General features: G+C 48.2%; 1 protein-coding gene across 1 annotated transcript in view; it reads right to left on the bottom strand.

The window, feature by feature from the left end:
* ATP13A2 (ATPase cation transporting 13A2) overlaps positions 1 to 13646 on the bottom strand; it is a 70132-nt gene that overhangs the window by 7492 nt on the left and 48994 nt on the right. The window contains exons 17-22 of the mRNA XM_074975266.1: positions 5206 to 5319; positions 3771 to 3927; positions 3103 to 3223; positions 2312 to 2436; positions 1725 to 1885; positions 855 to 965 (exon numbers count right to left, since the gene is read on the bottom strand). Coding sequence (XP_074831367.1) covers positions 855 to 965; positions 1725 to 1885; positions 2312 to 2436; positions 3103 to 3223; positions 3771 to 3927; positions 5206 to 5319 — 789 coding nt within the window. The remainder of the gene's footprint in view (positions 1 to 854; positions 966 to 1724; positions 1886 to 2311; positions 2437 to 3102; positions 3224 to 3770; positions 3928 to 5205; positions 5320 to 13646) is intronic.

Raw genomic sequence — 13646 nt, forward strand, 5'->3', positions numbered from 1 at the left:
ATGTGGCTACTCGGTAGAGACTAATGGACCACTGCTTTAGGGCAATGGGATGATGGGAGTGGCTGTGGGCCGATGGGCGTGGCTGCCGCCCGAGAGAAGGGCCATTCTCCTCACTGTTGTGACTCTGGTCCCTGGATTGTTTCCACAGTGGTTAGGTCGGGGCAAGCAATGTGGCTATGCAGTATCCACTGCTGGTTCCCATGGGGACTCGGGAGTGTTTGGTCCAGGAGACGCCTCATAAATGACCAGTGATGACAGGAACCCAAGGAGCTACCCGTAGGAGAGGTTCCTAGCCATGGGCGGTGGTATCCTAGGCTGGGGAAGGCTGTGCCTCCCAAAACAGCCAGGTGTGGCCCCACCCATGCTCCACCCCCAGGCCCTCCTCTGCGGCGGCCCTGACTTCGGCTGCGGCTGTGCCCCCTGCCCTCCTGGTGCTCGGGGGCGCTAGCCGGGTGCAAGGGCTGGTGGCCGCGGTTGGGGGGCTCTGGCGGGTGCAGGGTCTTGGGCGGAAGGGGTGGGGCCACGGGCTAGCCTCCCTCAGCCGGCCGTTCATGCATCGCCCATGCTCCTAGCTGCAATGAAATAGGGCCCTGAAATCCCACAGGGCAGGGGCTGCCTCCTTACACGATCTGTAGGGAGACAAACTCATGGCAGTCCGGGAACGCTGCAGCTTGTGCGCCTCTGTTCCGCTACTGCCAGGCACGGGCAGAAAACGAGGAGGAGAAGCGTCAAGCACAGACTGGTGGTGGGCAGGAGACCTTCGCCGTCCCCACTGCCCTGCAGCTGCAATGCAGGCTTCACCACCAGCAGGCTGTTTCCATGAGACGGGGAAGGCGGGAGAGGGAAGGACTTACCCTGGGTAGCAGGTGGGGGAAGTGTTCACAAACCACAGCGAAGGATTTCCCATTCAGTGCCAAGTGGCAGGGCTGCTGCTCGAGGAAACAGCCATCCTGCTGGTACAGGCCCTGCAGAGCAAACCGCACCACCAGCCGCTCAGCTCTTCGTGGACTTCACTTCTTTCCACAGTCTAACCTAGCCCCAGTGTCTGTGATCAGCAGCCGGGGAGAGATGGCCGAGGGAGATCATCCCTCTCCACACCCAAACGAGAGCTGGATTTTGATTGAGCTGAGCCACCCCCGTCGGCCCCAAATCAGGGTCACGCCCTGATCCACGACCCAGTCCCCAGCTCGCTGAGCCCGAGCGCTGGCTCCTTTGACGTGCCCTGCCCTGGCTGAGGAAGTGCAGGGTAGATCGGATCCCACTGCCTAAAGCAGCCGGAAGTTTGGAGCAGCTGCGCCTGCCGTGCTCCGGCCTGGGCCTGCCTGTTCCGGCGAAGGGGGTCAGCTACGACTGGGGGATGAGTATGTTCTTGGGGGTGGGGAACCAGCCTGCCTGCAGGAGCAAGGTACAGGACACGTGTACAGCTCCCAGCACAATGGGGCCCAGCTCCAGACAGGGGCCTCGGGGCAACACGACACTGCAGATAATAAAGACGACGAACAGACGAGGGCAAGTTACTGAGCCCCACTGCAGGGCCCTGGAGTCCTGGTGCTATGGGGCACGTGGCATCCAGCTCTCGGCTCACCACTGAACCAGCTGGATGCCTCACAAGCCCAGCTGGGGGAGAAGGGGACGGAAGAGGGCTCTTGCATGGCCCTGTTTATTCCATAACCCATAGTATTGCAAGGCTGTTGGGTTTTCCCACAGTCCCGGCCGAGACTCACCTGTGGCTGCTCCTGCCCCTGGGGGTCGTCGGAGAGGATGAATTTGAGGGCGGCGGGTTTGTCGTGGCTGGGTGGCGAGGCATTCACGAAAACCACCCGCTCCTTCAGCTCCACCATCCGGCAGCTCTTGGCCACGTTCACCGCGGTCAGCATGTTGTCCCCTGGCAAGGAGAGAGGAATGGGCGAGTTCACACCTCTCAGAACAGTGCTACATTAGCTCATGGTTTCACAACCAGAACCAGACTTAACACTGCTGATCTTGCCAAGGTTGTTAATAAATAAGGGACTGTGGACACATGAGCCTCCAAGTCCCCCTCTCACCGTGAAGGGGTCTGTTTTGCTAGCTCCATTTTACAGATGACTAAACGAAGGAACAGAGCAACTTGCCCAAGGACAGAGAGTCAGTGGCAGAGCCAAAAATTGAACCAAGGACTCCTGGCTCCCAGTCCTCTGCTCTAACCACTAGACCCCACACTTATTAGAAAGGCTGTTTACTCCTTTGCCGTTGCAATAAGCTTTAAACCCGTGATCCCTTCCACAGATCCGGCCTCTCCTGTCCCAACCCCAGAAGCAGCTCTGCTGGTTACCTGTCACCATGATGGTGCGGATGTTTGCATTTCTCAGCAGGTGGATCACGGGGGCCGTCTCCGCCTTGAGAACGTTTCTCATCACGAGGAAGCCAAGGAGAGTCATTCCACTCTCTACGGCATCCCTGTCAGGACACAAGATGGCACTTGGCATAAGTGTCGGATGCCAAAACAAGATTAGGGGAGTGAATTAGACTGGCCGTTACTTTAGTATCTGATCCTTTAAAAGCCGTTTAGATCTCCTAATATTCATAGATTCAGGTCAGAAGGGACCATTGCGATCATCTAGCCTGACCTCCTATTACACAGGACAGAGACCTTCCAGGAACTGAGTTTTGTTTCAATGCTGACCCTGGAGCGATGCCAAGAAGTGATTTTTATGTTTGCTGACAATTCCAAACAGACAAAAAAATCATTTTGGGTTGAATGAAACATTTGACCATTTTTCAACAGTTTTGATCAGTTTAATAAAATTAAAGAACATTTCTAAATGAAGCCTTGGATAAAAAAAACAACAACAAAAAAACCCCCAAACACATTCATTTTTTGATTATTATTTATAAGTTTTCCTTCCCACCCCAGCTGAAACAACTCAGTGAAACAGACACAAATTTGTGGAATGGTGCAGTGTCACTAAGCAACTTTTTTCTTCTCAGAAAAGAATTTCGGTCAAAAACTTTTGCCCAGCTCTAGCTGACTCAGGGAACTTGAAGTGCCCCAAGGCTCGTACAAGGAACGAAAGGAGGAGAGGAAAGTGAGAAGGAAGGAAAACTTCATGCAGGCTCACACACCTAGTCAGCTGCTGAGCTTCTTCAAAGGTTTTGACGGTAGTTAGTGTTTTGTAGGCTAGCCCCAGGACCCGGAAACCATCTGTAGTGTAGTGTCGTAACAACTGGGAGAAATCCAGAGGGACTGCAAAAAAGGGCTGTATCAGTTCAGAAACGCAGACTACGTCCAAGGTCCCAGGGACCACATGCAGAATGAGTCTGGGAACAATGGCTGATCTAGTGTATATCAGCACTTTCAGGGCTACTGGAAATTCAAGAGGCAACTCATTTCACCTACTGCCCACAGGGTGGCTTGATCCCCTCCCTTTTCCTCCCAAGATAAGGGGCCAGGAAGTTGAAATAGCTGGCAATCAAGGTACATGATCTAGAGAGATTTGGGTGGCAGAGATTCTTAGCCTTGCTCAGTGAATACCTGCTCCTCCCACCCCCCAAGTCCTAACAGCTGATCTCCTTGCTTGGTCTGCTATAGACAATGGCCTCCAACATCAGGCTGCCATAAACAGAGGTGTCACTATTGTTGCTGCTCATGAAATTTGAACCATTTGCCTCCTCTCTAGGTCGTCTTTGGAGAGCAAAGGGAAATGCTAACGGGTGGTTTCCACTGCCGACTGCCAAGCCCAGCAGGCAGGTCAGACATCCCTAGCTGTGAAATGTGGGTCCCTGCCCTTTACCTGTTTCTTCCTTACAGAGACTGGCCACCATCTCTGGAGCCCCCTTCATGTACGCCTCCGAAGGGGCGTCGCCAGGCAGCTTCACCAGGACGCTCATCCTCTGCAGGGAGGAGGAGAACGGGAACCGACGGAGAATCCCAGCAGATACCTTGTGTTTCTGGGGAGGGAATGGAATCCAGTGACATGCCCTGACATGCCCAGACAGTGCCGAGCGACACTAAGATTACATGGCACATCAGCCGTGGGTGGCAGGGTTCCAGTCACAAGGTGGCCCATACCCACCCGCCAGAAGCGCTGCTTGCTCCCGGGATGGTAGGAATGGCACATCTGAATGGGAGCCGTGGGAGATTTTGTTTTTTGGGGGTGTCAAAAATGCATGTTGGGGAGCTCTGAAACTATTCACAAATTCGGGTCAAATTTGGCTAAATAATTTCGACTGAAAAATGATTATTTTTTAGTGTTAAAATGTTTCATTTCAACTTTTCATTTGGGACCAGTGTTTCAAACTCATATTTGGCCAATTTAAAAAAAGCAAAACAAACAAAAACAAAAAACCCCTCCTGAAAATGGCCAAATCAAAATGGAAAACCTGAAAAAAAAAAAATTTATTTTCACAGAATATCAGGGTTGGAAGGGACCTCAGGAGGTCATCTAGTCCAACCCCCTGTTCAAAGCAGGATCAATCCCCAATTTTTGCCCTAGATCCCTAAATGACCCCCTCAAGGGCTGAACTCACAACCCTGGGTTTAGCAGGCCAATGCTCAAACCACTGAGCTATCCCTCCCTGCCCCGTAACCTTTTGGTCCACTTGAAACAAAAAGGGGAAAAATTTCATTCTGAATCGACCTTAGAGGTTTTGGTTGATCTGAAACAAAAGGGTTTTGAGTTTTCAATTTGATGAAACGTTGAAAGAATTCAGTATGGTTCGAAGTGAGCTGATCCCCCCGGGATTTTTTTGCTGAGGTCCCCGAACCAAAACAATACGCTCAGCTCTGGTGCCTCTTCTACGTGAGCTCTTTGGTGTGGCAGAGAAAGGCCTGGACACGAGCCTAGACAATTTCAGACTGCAAGTGGGGCGTCTATTTTTAGCAGCGAGGGGGTTAACCCTTGAAACAATTTACCCAGGGTCATGATGGATTCTCCATCACTGGCTATTTTGGAATCAGAAGTGGACGTATTTTCTAGGAGGTACGTGCTGGGAATTGCTTTGGGGCAGTTCTCCGGCCTTTGTTAGCCAGGGCTCAGACCAGATGATCACAATGGTCCCCTCTGGCCATGGAATCTGTGTCACCCCAGCAGCAGGTGCCAGCCTGGTAGTTAAGAGAAACTAAGCTGCTCCCCTCTGAAGTACAGTACAAAACATCCCCTCCCTCCCACTCCAGCCATGGCACTTCCATCCCTGTGCAATCAGGACACCAGCTAAGCAGGGGCTTACCATGCCGTGGGGCTGTTCTTCCAGAGGGGGCGGCCTCATCACCGCTAGGACCTTTGTCCCGAACTGCTGGACTGCACGCAGTTTGGCCTCCTCCCACGTGGACTCCTCCAGGGTCTGAAACCGACAAAGTCAGGCACTTTAGAAGATGCCCCTTTTCTGCAAGCCCAGCATCTATTCCCCACCCAACAGCTGAGCTCACAGCACCGAGCCATACAAAACCAATGGGCTCGCTAAACAAAGGCAGCAATTTGCATTTCAGATGCGGCCTCTTAGGATATGTCTACACAGCATTTTGGAGTGAGCCTCCCAGCCAGGGTCGACGGGCTTGTGCTAGCACTTGAAGCCTTGGTTAGGGGGTGGGCTTCAGAGTCCAAGTTGCGACTTCAAAGCAGTGTCTCTATGGCTGTTTTTCAAACACTAGCGCAAGCCCCTTTAATCCGTCGACCCTGTCTGGGAGGCTTGCTCCAGAATGCTGTGTAGACATAACCTTAGCTTTGCCGATGGAGCTAGTGCTTCCATGGCTTTAATGCACAGACACAGGAGCCAGGACAGTGCTGGATGGAAGAGAGTAACTCGAAAACATGTTGACCTTTTAGATCTACTGATATGATGTTTAAAAAAGAAAAAAAATCCAGCTCTCCCCAGCTGCAGGAGTCACCTCTCCACAGCTCCTGCCTGCAGCGGAATGCCTGTTTCATTCATTCAGTCACACCTGATCCATGAGGCAGGCAAGTGGGGGACAGACTGTGTCTCATCAAACCTCTCTTTGAACATTTCCAAGAATTGTGCTCTGACCACCTCTCTGGGGGTTGGACTTGCGGCCCCGACTTTTTTCACAAATGGGGCCCCGTGAATCTTTGGAATCTTTCCCTAAACTGTAGCCTAAATAACTACATTTTTTAACCTACCAGTCTATGTGTTGTTACTGGACCCAGTGCAAACAAACAATCCTCTTCAGGGCTTTGCTATGGCCTCCCTGAAGTAGTTAAACAGCATTGTTATTTATACACTGCTGGAGAGGCTTTGAGTAGACTAAATGTGTTGTTGGAAAAACAAAGTGCTGCAATTTAAGTGGCTTTTTCTCGACTTTCCCAACTGAGGGCACCACCTTGCTCAACAATGACAGAGCCCGGTAACGTTGTTGGGTGAGACACGAGACTTATCGGTGTTATTGGTTCTGTAGCTATTCTAGACACTACAACTCCCATGATCAATGTTCATAGAATCATAGAATATCAGGGTTGGAAGGAACCTCAGGACGTCATCTAGTCCAACCCTCTGCTCAAAGCAGGACTGATCCCCGACTAAATCATCCCAGCCAGGGCTTTGTCAAGCCTGACCTTAAAAACTTCTAGGGAAGGAGATTCCACCACCTCCCTAGGTAACGCATTTCAGTGTTTCACCACCCTCCTAGTGAAAAAGTTTTTCCTAATATCCAACCTAAACCTTCCCCACTGCAACTTGAGACCATTACTCCTTGTTCTGCCATCTGCTACCACTGAGAACAGTCTAGAGCCATCCTCTTTGGAACCACCTGTCAGGTAGTTGAAAGCAGCTATCAAATCCCCCCTCATTCTTCTCTTCTGAAGACTAAACATCCCCAGTTCCCTCAGCCTCTCCTCATAACTCATGTGTTCCAGTCCCCTAATCATTTTTGTTGCCCTCCGCTGGACTCTTTCCAATTTTTCCACATCCTTCTTGTAGTGTGGGGCCCAAACTGGACACAGTACTCCAGATGAGGCCTCACCAATGTCGAATAGAGGGGAACGATCACGTCTCTCTGAACTAAGTCACATGGGCTGGACACCCTCCAGACCTTTCAATGCACAGACAATTCATGTGAGGCAAAGTGCTTTCAGCTACAAACCAAGCTGGTGGCAAACACTTATTTGCCCCAATGTCTCCATCTCTCCCTTCAGGCCAGTGGGTGCCCTGAACAGTTCCCAGGTGAGGTGGGCAGCAAACAAACATGGAGAGCGCGGCCATCCAAGGACCTCTCGCTTTGCTACACAGGAGGCCTGAGATTCAGTGCCAGAGTCCTGCACTTTGAGAGCAAAAGTGGGGGTGAGGGAAAATGCCCTGGAGCCAGTGCATACAGATTACACACAAACACACATCACATTAATAGGCATTATGCTCATGGTATTAATAGTGTGTCTGTGTTGGGTATGAATTATAAGAACATAAGAATGGCCCAACTGGGTCAGACCATCTAGCCCAGTGTCCTGTCCTCTGACAGTGACCAATGCCAGGTGCCCCAGAGGGAATGAACAGAACAGGTCATCATCAAGAGATCCATCCCCTGTCACCCATTCCCAGCTTTTGGCAAACAGAGACGAGGGACCCCAGCCCTGCCCATCCTGCCTAATAGCCATTGATGGACCTATCCTCCATGAATTTATCTAGTTCTTTTTTTAACCCTGTTATGGTCTTGGCCTTCACAACATCCTCTGGCAAGGAGTTCCACAGGTTGACTGTGCGTTGTGTGAAGAAATACTTCCTTTTGTTTGTTTTAAACCTGCTGCCTATTAATTTCATTTGGTGACCCCTAGTTCTTGTGCTATGAGAAGTAGCAAACAACACTTCCTTATGAATTATGCTTATTCCTGCTCACTTGTGCTAAGGCGTATACCCCACGATGCCCTGGGACAAGTACAGCTTAGCACTTGGCATAGGCAAATACAGAAACCGTCAAGAGTTAGATGGACGAGCATCATGTACTAACATGCAATATCTGGAACAAAAGTACAATGTGGTGCAAGGAAATAGCGTAAGATGTAGGAACGCTTTAGGGCAGACGTGGGCAAACTACGGCCCGTGGGACCGTCCTGTCCGGCCCCTGAGCTCCTGGCCCAGGTTGCTCGCCCCCAGCCCCTCCCCTGCTGTTCCCCCTCCCACCGCAGCCTCAGCTCACTGCACTGCCGGCGCAACCCTCCGGGCGGGGGGGGGGGGGGGGCTGCGAGCTCCCGGAGCAGCGTAGCTGCAGAGCCTGGCCTGACCCGGTGCTCCGTGCTGTACGGCTGGCTCCAGCCGGGCGGTTCAGCTGTAGTGCTGCCAGCCACTGGTGCTCCAGGCAGCGCAGTAAGGAGGCAGGGAGCTGGGGGGGTTGGAGAGAGGGCAGGGGAGTTCAGGGGTGGTGGTCTGGGGGCGGGGATGTGGATAGGGGTCGGGGCGGTCAGAGGGCGGGAGCAGGGTGGTTGAATGGGGGCAGGGGTCCCGGGGGGACAGTCAGGAAGGGAGGGGGGGGTTGGATGGGGCGGCGGGGGCAGTCAAGGAGAAGGGGTGGTTGGATGGGGCAGGGGTCCTGGGGGGGGGCAGTCAGGAAGGAGAGGGGAGTTGGCTGGGGCGGCGGGGGGCAGTTAGGGGCGGGGGGTCCGGGGGCGGTTAGGGGACAGAGAGCGGGGGGTGGATGGGGCAGGGGTCCCTGGGGGACCGTCAGGGAACAGGGGGGTTGGATGGGGCAGGGGTCCCTGGGGGACCGTCAGGGGGTGAGAAGCAGGGGTGGGGGGGTTGGATAGGGGGCAGGGACCGAGCCATGCCTGGCTGTTTGGGAAGGCACGGCCTCCCGTAACCGGCCCTCCATACAATTTCAGAAACCCGATGCGGCCCTCAGACCAAAAAGTTTGCCCGCCCCTGCTTTAGGGAGTATCTTTAAACCCTGTAATGCCTGGCATTTATTATTCAAAATGAGAGATGGGAAGATACAGGGAGGCACCAAACAAAGCTGGTACCAGCTGGCTAGTTCAACATGAAGTTTAAGTGATATGAACAGCGCTGTGTAACTTGTAAACACCCATGCTATAAACGATGGCTAGTTTAAGTGGGCATTTGGGAAGCACCTCTTCTGCATAAGGTGAACTGAACATGAAGCCAGAATTCACTTCCTGGGAAGAACTGGTGACGTATTAACTCTTTCTTTCCTGTATCATATTACTTTGTCTTTGGACAATAACCAAGCTCAGCCAGATTTATTGGGTCTCTTGAACATTATTAATATTGAACCACAAGTGTAGCCAATTAGTTGGTTACACCTTTCAGTGAATAGTTGGCGAGCCAGGCAGGAGCCGTTTGCTAAACCAATTTGGCATGGGGCAATGGGCCATTTGGATTCAGGATAGCAATCTCATAGTGGTTGGATTTTGGGGGCTAGCGGTCCTAACTACACGTGCAGCAGGCTAGCCCGTTTGGGGGGGTAAGGAGGGTTTATAATAAGTGTTAAATTGGCACAACACCTTAAATAACCAGTTAAACTAATAAAAGCAAAGTATTTTTCTGGGCATAAAGTCATACTTTAAGAATACAGAAAGACTAATTACAAGGGAATCTTTTTCTGGGCTGAATGCCCAGATACAACAAACGTTAAAACAGCAAAATGCCAAAACCCGAGAATTAGCAGTAATGATGGCCAAAAACCATCATAAAAGAGCTCTAGAATCTTTTGTATGAAAACATGTAACTAATTATGGGGCTGGTTCACCCACGCGGGTCACAACCCTGGGATTCTTTCTGTGAAATGAAAGTTAAACAAAGAAGGAAACAAGTCAAAGGACTAAAAGGAGGTTAAAGCTAGAACGAGATCAAAGGAGGAAATTAAAACAGCAAACGGACAATATCAGCAACTGTAATGCAGTTGTACCTTGCTTACAGTTTACAAGAAGTGAAGGGAAGACCAGGAGATTGTCAGGTAAGGTACAGCCAACAAGAGGGATAGAAGTTAGGCTGGCAAAGACAGGTTAAAAAGCCTTAAAACTTGTATCAAGTGGCCCAGAAACAGTTAACTGCAGCAAGAAAGAGCATTAGGAGTGCAGGCACAAGCAACAGGGACTTGGGGAAGAAATTCAGGTTGTGCAGGGACAGTAGCAGTGCTCACTCTCCTCCCAGAGTGGGGATAAAACGCAGGTGTCCTGGCTCCCAGCCCCCCCTGCTCTAACCCACCAGACCCCACTCCCTTCTCAGAGCTGTAACTTTTTATTTGATTTAAAGTGAATGTAGTAAAGTGGTATGACACCACTGCAGGTTCAGCTCTGGTCACTACAGTTTCAAGCTCAAAAGAGCGAAGTCACCTCTGCTACTTGCTTCAGATTATAGTCTCTAGGATTACAAAGATCAAGGATAGTGACCACCACACTGACATTCACAAGTACAAGGTCTAGTCTGTTTTATCAACGTTATTAATGTTATAATTACGCTTATAATTATCCAAGCGTATAGAAATCCTATAAAGACCAATGCACGAGCTACAAATATAGTTATACAGGACTCACATCCTTAATGATACTCTTAAACTCTGATGGCTGCCTTGCCCATTGAGCCTCAGTAGAAGGATGGTTCCTGCTGGAGTTTTCCCGTAGGGAACTCATTTTACCCAATCTGGGCACCCTCTTTTTATAACGTGATTCTAACTACACCTCATTAGCATTTACACACATAGTGCACCCTGCAGTGAGGGCAGGGGTTCTCAGACTTTTGTCCTGGTGACCCCTTTCACACAGCAAGCCTCTGAGTGCGACCCCCCTTATCAATGAAAAACACATTTTTATATATTTAACACCATTATAAATGCGGGAGGCAAGGCAGGGTTTGGGGTGGAGGCTGACGGCTCGCGACTCCCCAGGTAATAACTTCGCGACCCCCTGAGGGGTCCCGACCCCCAGTCTGGGAACCCGATCCAGAACGTGTGTTAGAAAAATATAACTACTGGGTATCTTGTAAGCAAAAAAAATTACTGTTAATTTTTTTGCAGTTCCACCCATTGGCACCTCATTTCCCGTAATCTTGTGGCATCAGGGTCATTCTTTGGTCACTTACTTATGTCAAGCATTTCTTAAACCTATGGCTTAGCACGGCGAAGCTGGCTCAGCCTGTAGGCCTTAAATTTCAGCCCTCCTTACTTAGATACCTAATGCATACTTCTCCCTTCTAACTACTAATCAATCCTACACTGCTCTAATCCAACAATTTAAATCTATTTCACATACAGTGATTATATAGGACACGACGTGTTAGTTAATCCTAACATCGCACAATAAATGAATGATAAAGTGAAGTCACTGGCTACAGAGCTAACGGCATAACCTTCTTTCACTAACATTTTTACATTTGGGTCAGGTTTTTCCTTTATGTCCTTTCTCTGTCCCGCCCCCCCGCACCCTTTCTTTTCTTCTCTTGTACTATTCACTCAGCTCAGTTTGCTACGCTTGCTGGTGCTGTACTTTCAAATGCCCTCACAAAGTTAATTAATCTCCACTGGCTTATGCTTCCCTCCCTTCCTATGCTGCTTCCTCCATCTCTGTCCTCCCCCTTTGTTTTAAGGGTTATAGTTATTACAGAAACACCCACTGCACAAAGAGATGGGGGAAACGGAAAAAAAAAATCAACAAAGAAATAATCCAAGTACTTCAAATAAAAACTTTACTTTAAATAAGTCCAGCAAGACTAATAGGTTTAACCCTTCAGGAACGCAACAACTAAACGAACTCCAAACTTTCCTGAAGATATGGTTGCCAAGAAACAAAAATGCTAATTCTAAATACTAGCCACTAATATATGAAACATGGTTTTTTTTTATTCCTATACAGTAGTATTCTTAAGGTAAAAGTAACGTAAAATGCCTTAAGTTAATTAAACTAATACAAAGACGTAAGCAAATAACTTCATAGGGATTTTTATCAATTCTTATAAGTAGTTTTAAATAAAAAGGTAACAAAACAAAGAACCTGCCATATTACGTATTTAATTCTTTTAATGTTTGTTTTCTAAAATACATTGCCTTAACGTTAAGTTCCTAACGACCTAGCTTGTAGAGGTATAAATACAATTTTAGCACCACTCGTCTTTAATCGTAAGCTTGTCCTATGTTTTATGCACCGTGCATGTGCCATACGACTTTTTGATTTTACTTTGTTGCAACAAAAATCAAATTTGCACTCGTTATCAAATATATATTAGTGGTCCCACAGTATTTTAACATCGTGGTTGGGTTATAACCATTTCCTCAATACCAATTCAATTTTTTGCAAAGCTCTAAAAGGCGACAGTGATTAACATATGCACATATATTTCTGCCCCACTAAACAATTCAATTGCAGACAACGGTTTCTTTTTTATTATTAATCAAAACTTTTTCGCTCAAAGAAAAAAAATAAAAAGAAAACTGAAGGGGAGAACCTCAATATTGAGGCAAAAATATTAATAAAACCATAACTTTTTAAAGGCTTTATAAACTTGTTTGTGCCTTTATTACTATTAAAATATAGTTATAGCTAGGTCATAGCTAATTTCTTTTTTTAAAATATACACAGTATGTCTGGTTATACTGCAAAACATGATAGCTACTCAAATAAACCGCAACAGGGTTCCGTCGGTCTCTCTCAAGCATCAGCAAATGTCATAAAAGTTCATTACCCTCAATGTGTTCGAATAAATCTGCATTTAAACTTCATTTTGCTTTACTTTTTACACTATTTTCTTTTGTGCTCTGTTAACAAAAGTGTTGGTTATTAAAGTTTGTGCTTTCAAATATTGACCGAAAGTTTAATTGCTACAACAAGCAAATTAACTCTCCAAAGCTTGGGTAAAAAGTCTATTGCTAACTCTCTTCTTAAAACAGAGTGCTTGGGGCAGGAGGAAGAGCAATACATCTTCTCACAGAAGATAGCGAGCATCAGACTGAGCTGTCAAGTACTATATTTATTACGGAAAACTAGTAATGCCCATGTTAAGGAAGTACAAATAAATTATATATAACAAAGGTATAAAAAAAAAAGAACAGGTCATGCTTCAGTCATATGCTGTACCAAAGCATAACTTGTGTTATAAATGACTTGGTCCCTATTACATGGTAAATAAACTGAGCTCATCTGTGTATAAATTTGGGTTACTGGAAACAAAAGAAATGTGGAGAAATTTATCAAGTTAGCCAACTTAAGCAGTTGAAAGGTGAATCCCACAAACCAGAGACAAGAATATATCAGTGAACAGGGAAGAAACTCCCAGGCGTCCGAAGAAACAGAAAAGATAAAGTGCTTTATAAATTACAGATTGGCCAGCTACACTTATAGATTCATAGATATTAAGGTCAGAAGGGACCATTATGATCATCTAGTCCGACCTCCTGCACAACGCAGGCCACAGAATCTCACCCACCCACTCCTGTGAAAAACCTCTCACCTATGTCTGAGCTACTGAAGTCCTCAAATCGTGGTTTAAAGACTTCAAGGAGCAGAGAATCCTCCAGCAAGTGACCCGTGCCCCATGCTACAGAGGAAGGCAAAAAACCTCCAGGGCCTCTTCCAATCTGCCCTGGAGGAAAATTCCTTCCCGACCCCAAATATGGCGATCAGCTAAACCCTGAGCATATGGGCAAGATTCACCAGCCAGATACCCAGGAAAGAATTTTCTGTAGTAACTCAGATCCCACCCCATCTAACATCCTATGACAG

The sequence above is a fragment of the Natator depressus genome, chromosome 18 (assembly GCF_965152275.1).
Source record: "Natator depressus isolate rNatDep1 chromosome 18, rNatDep2.hap1, whole genome shotgun sequence".
Classification (NCBI taxonomy): Eukaryota; Metazoa; Chordata; order Testudines; family Cheloniidae; genus Natator; species Natator depressus.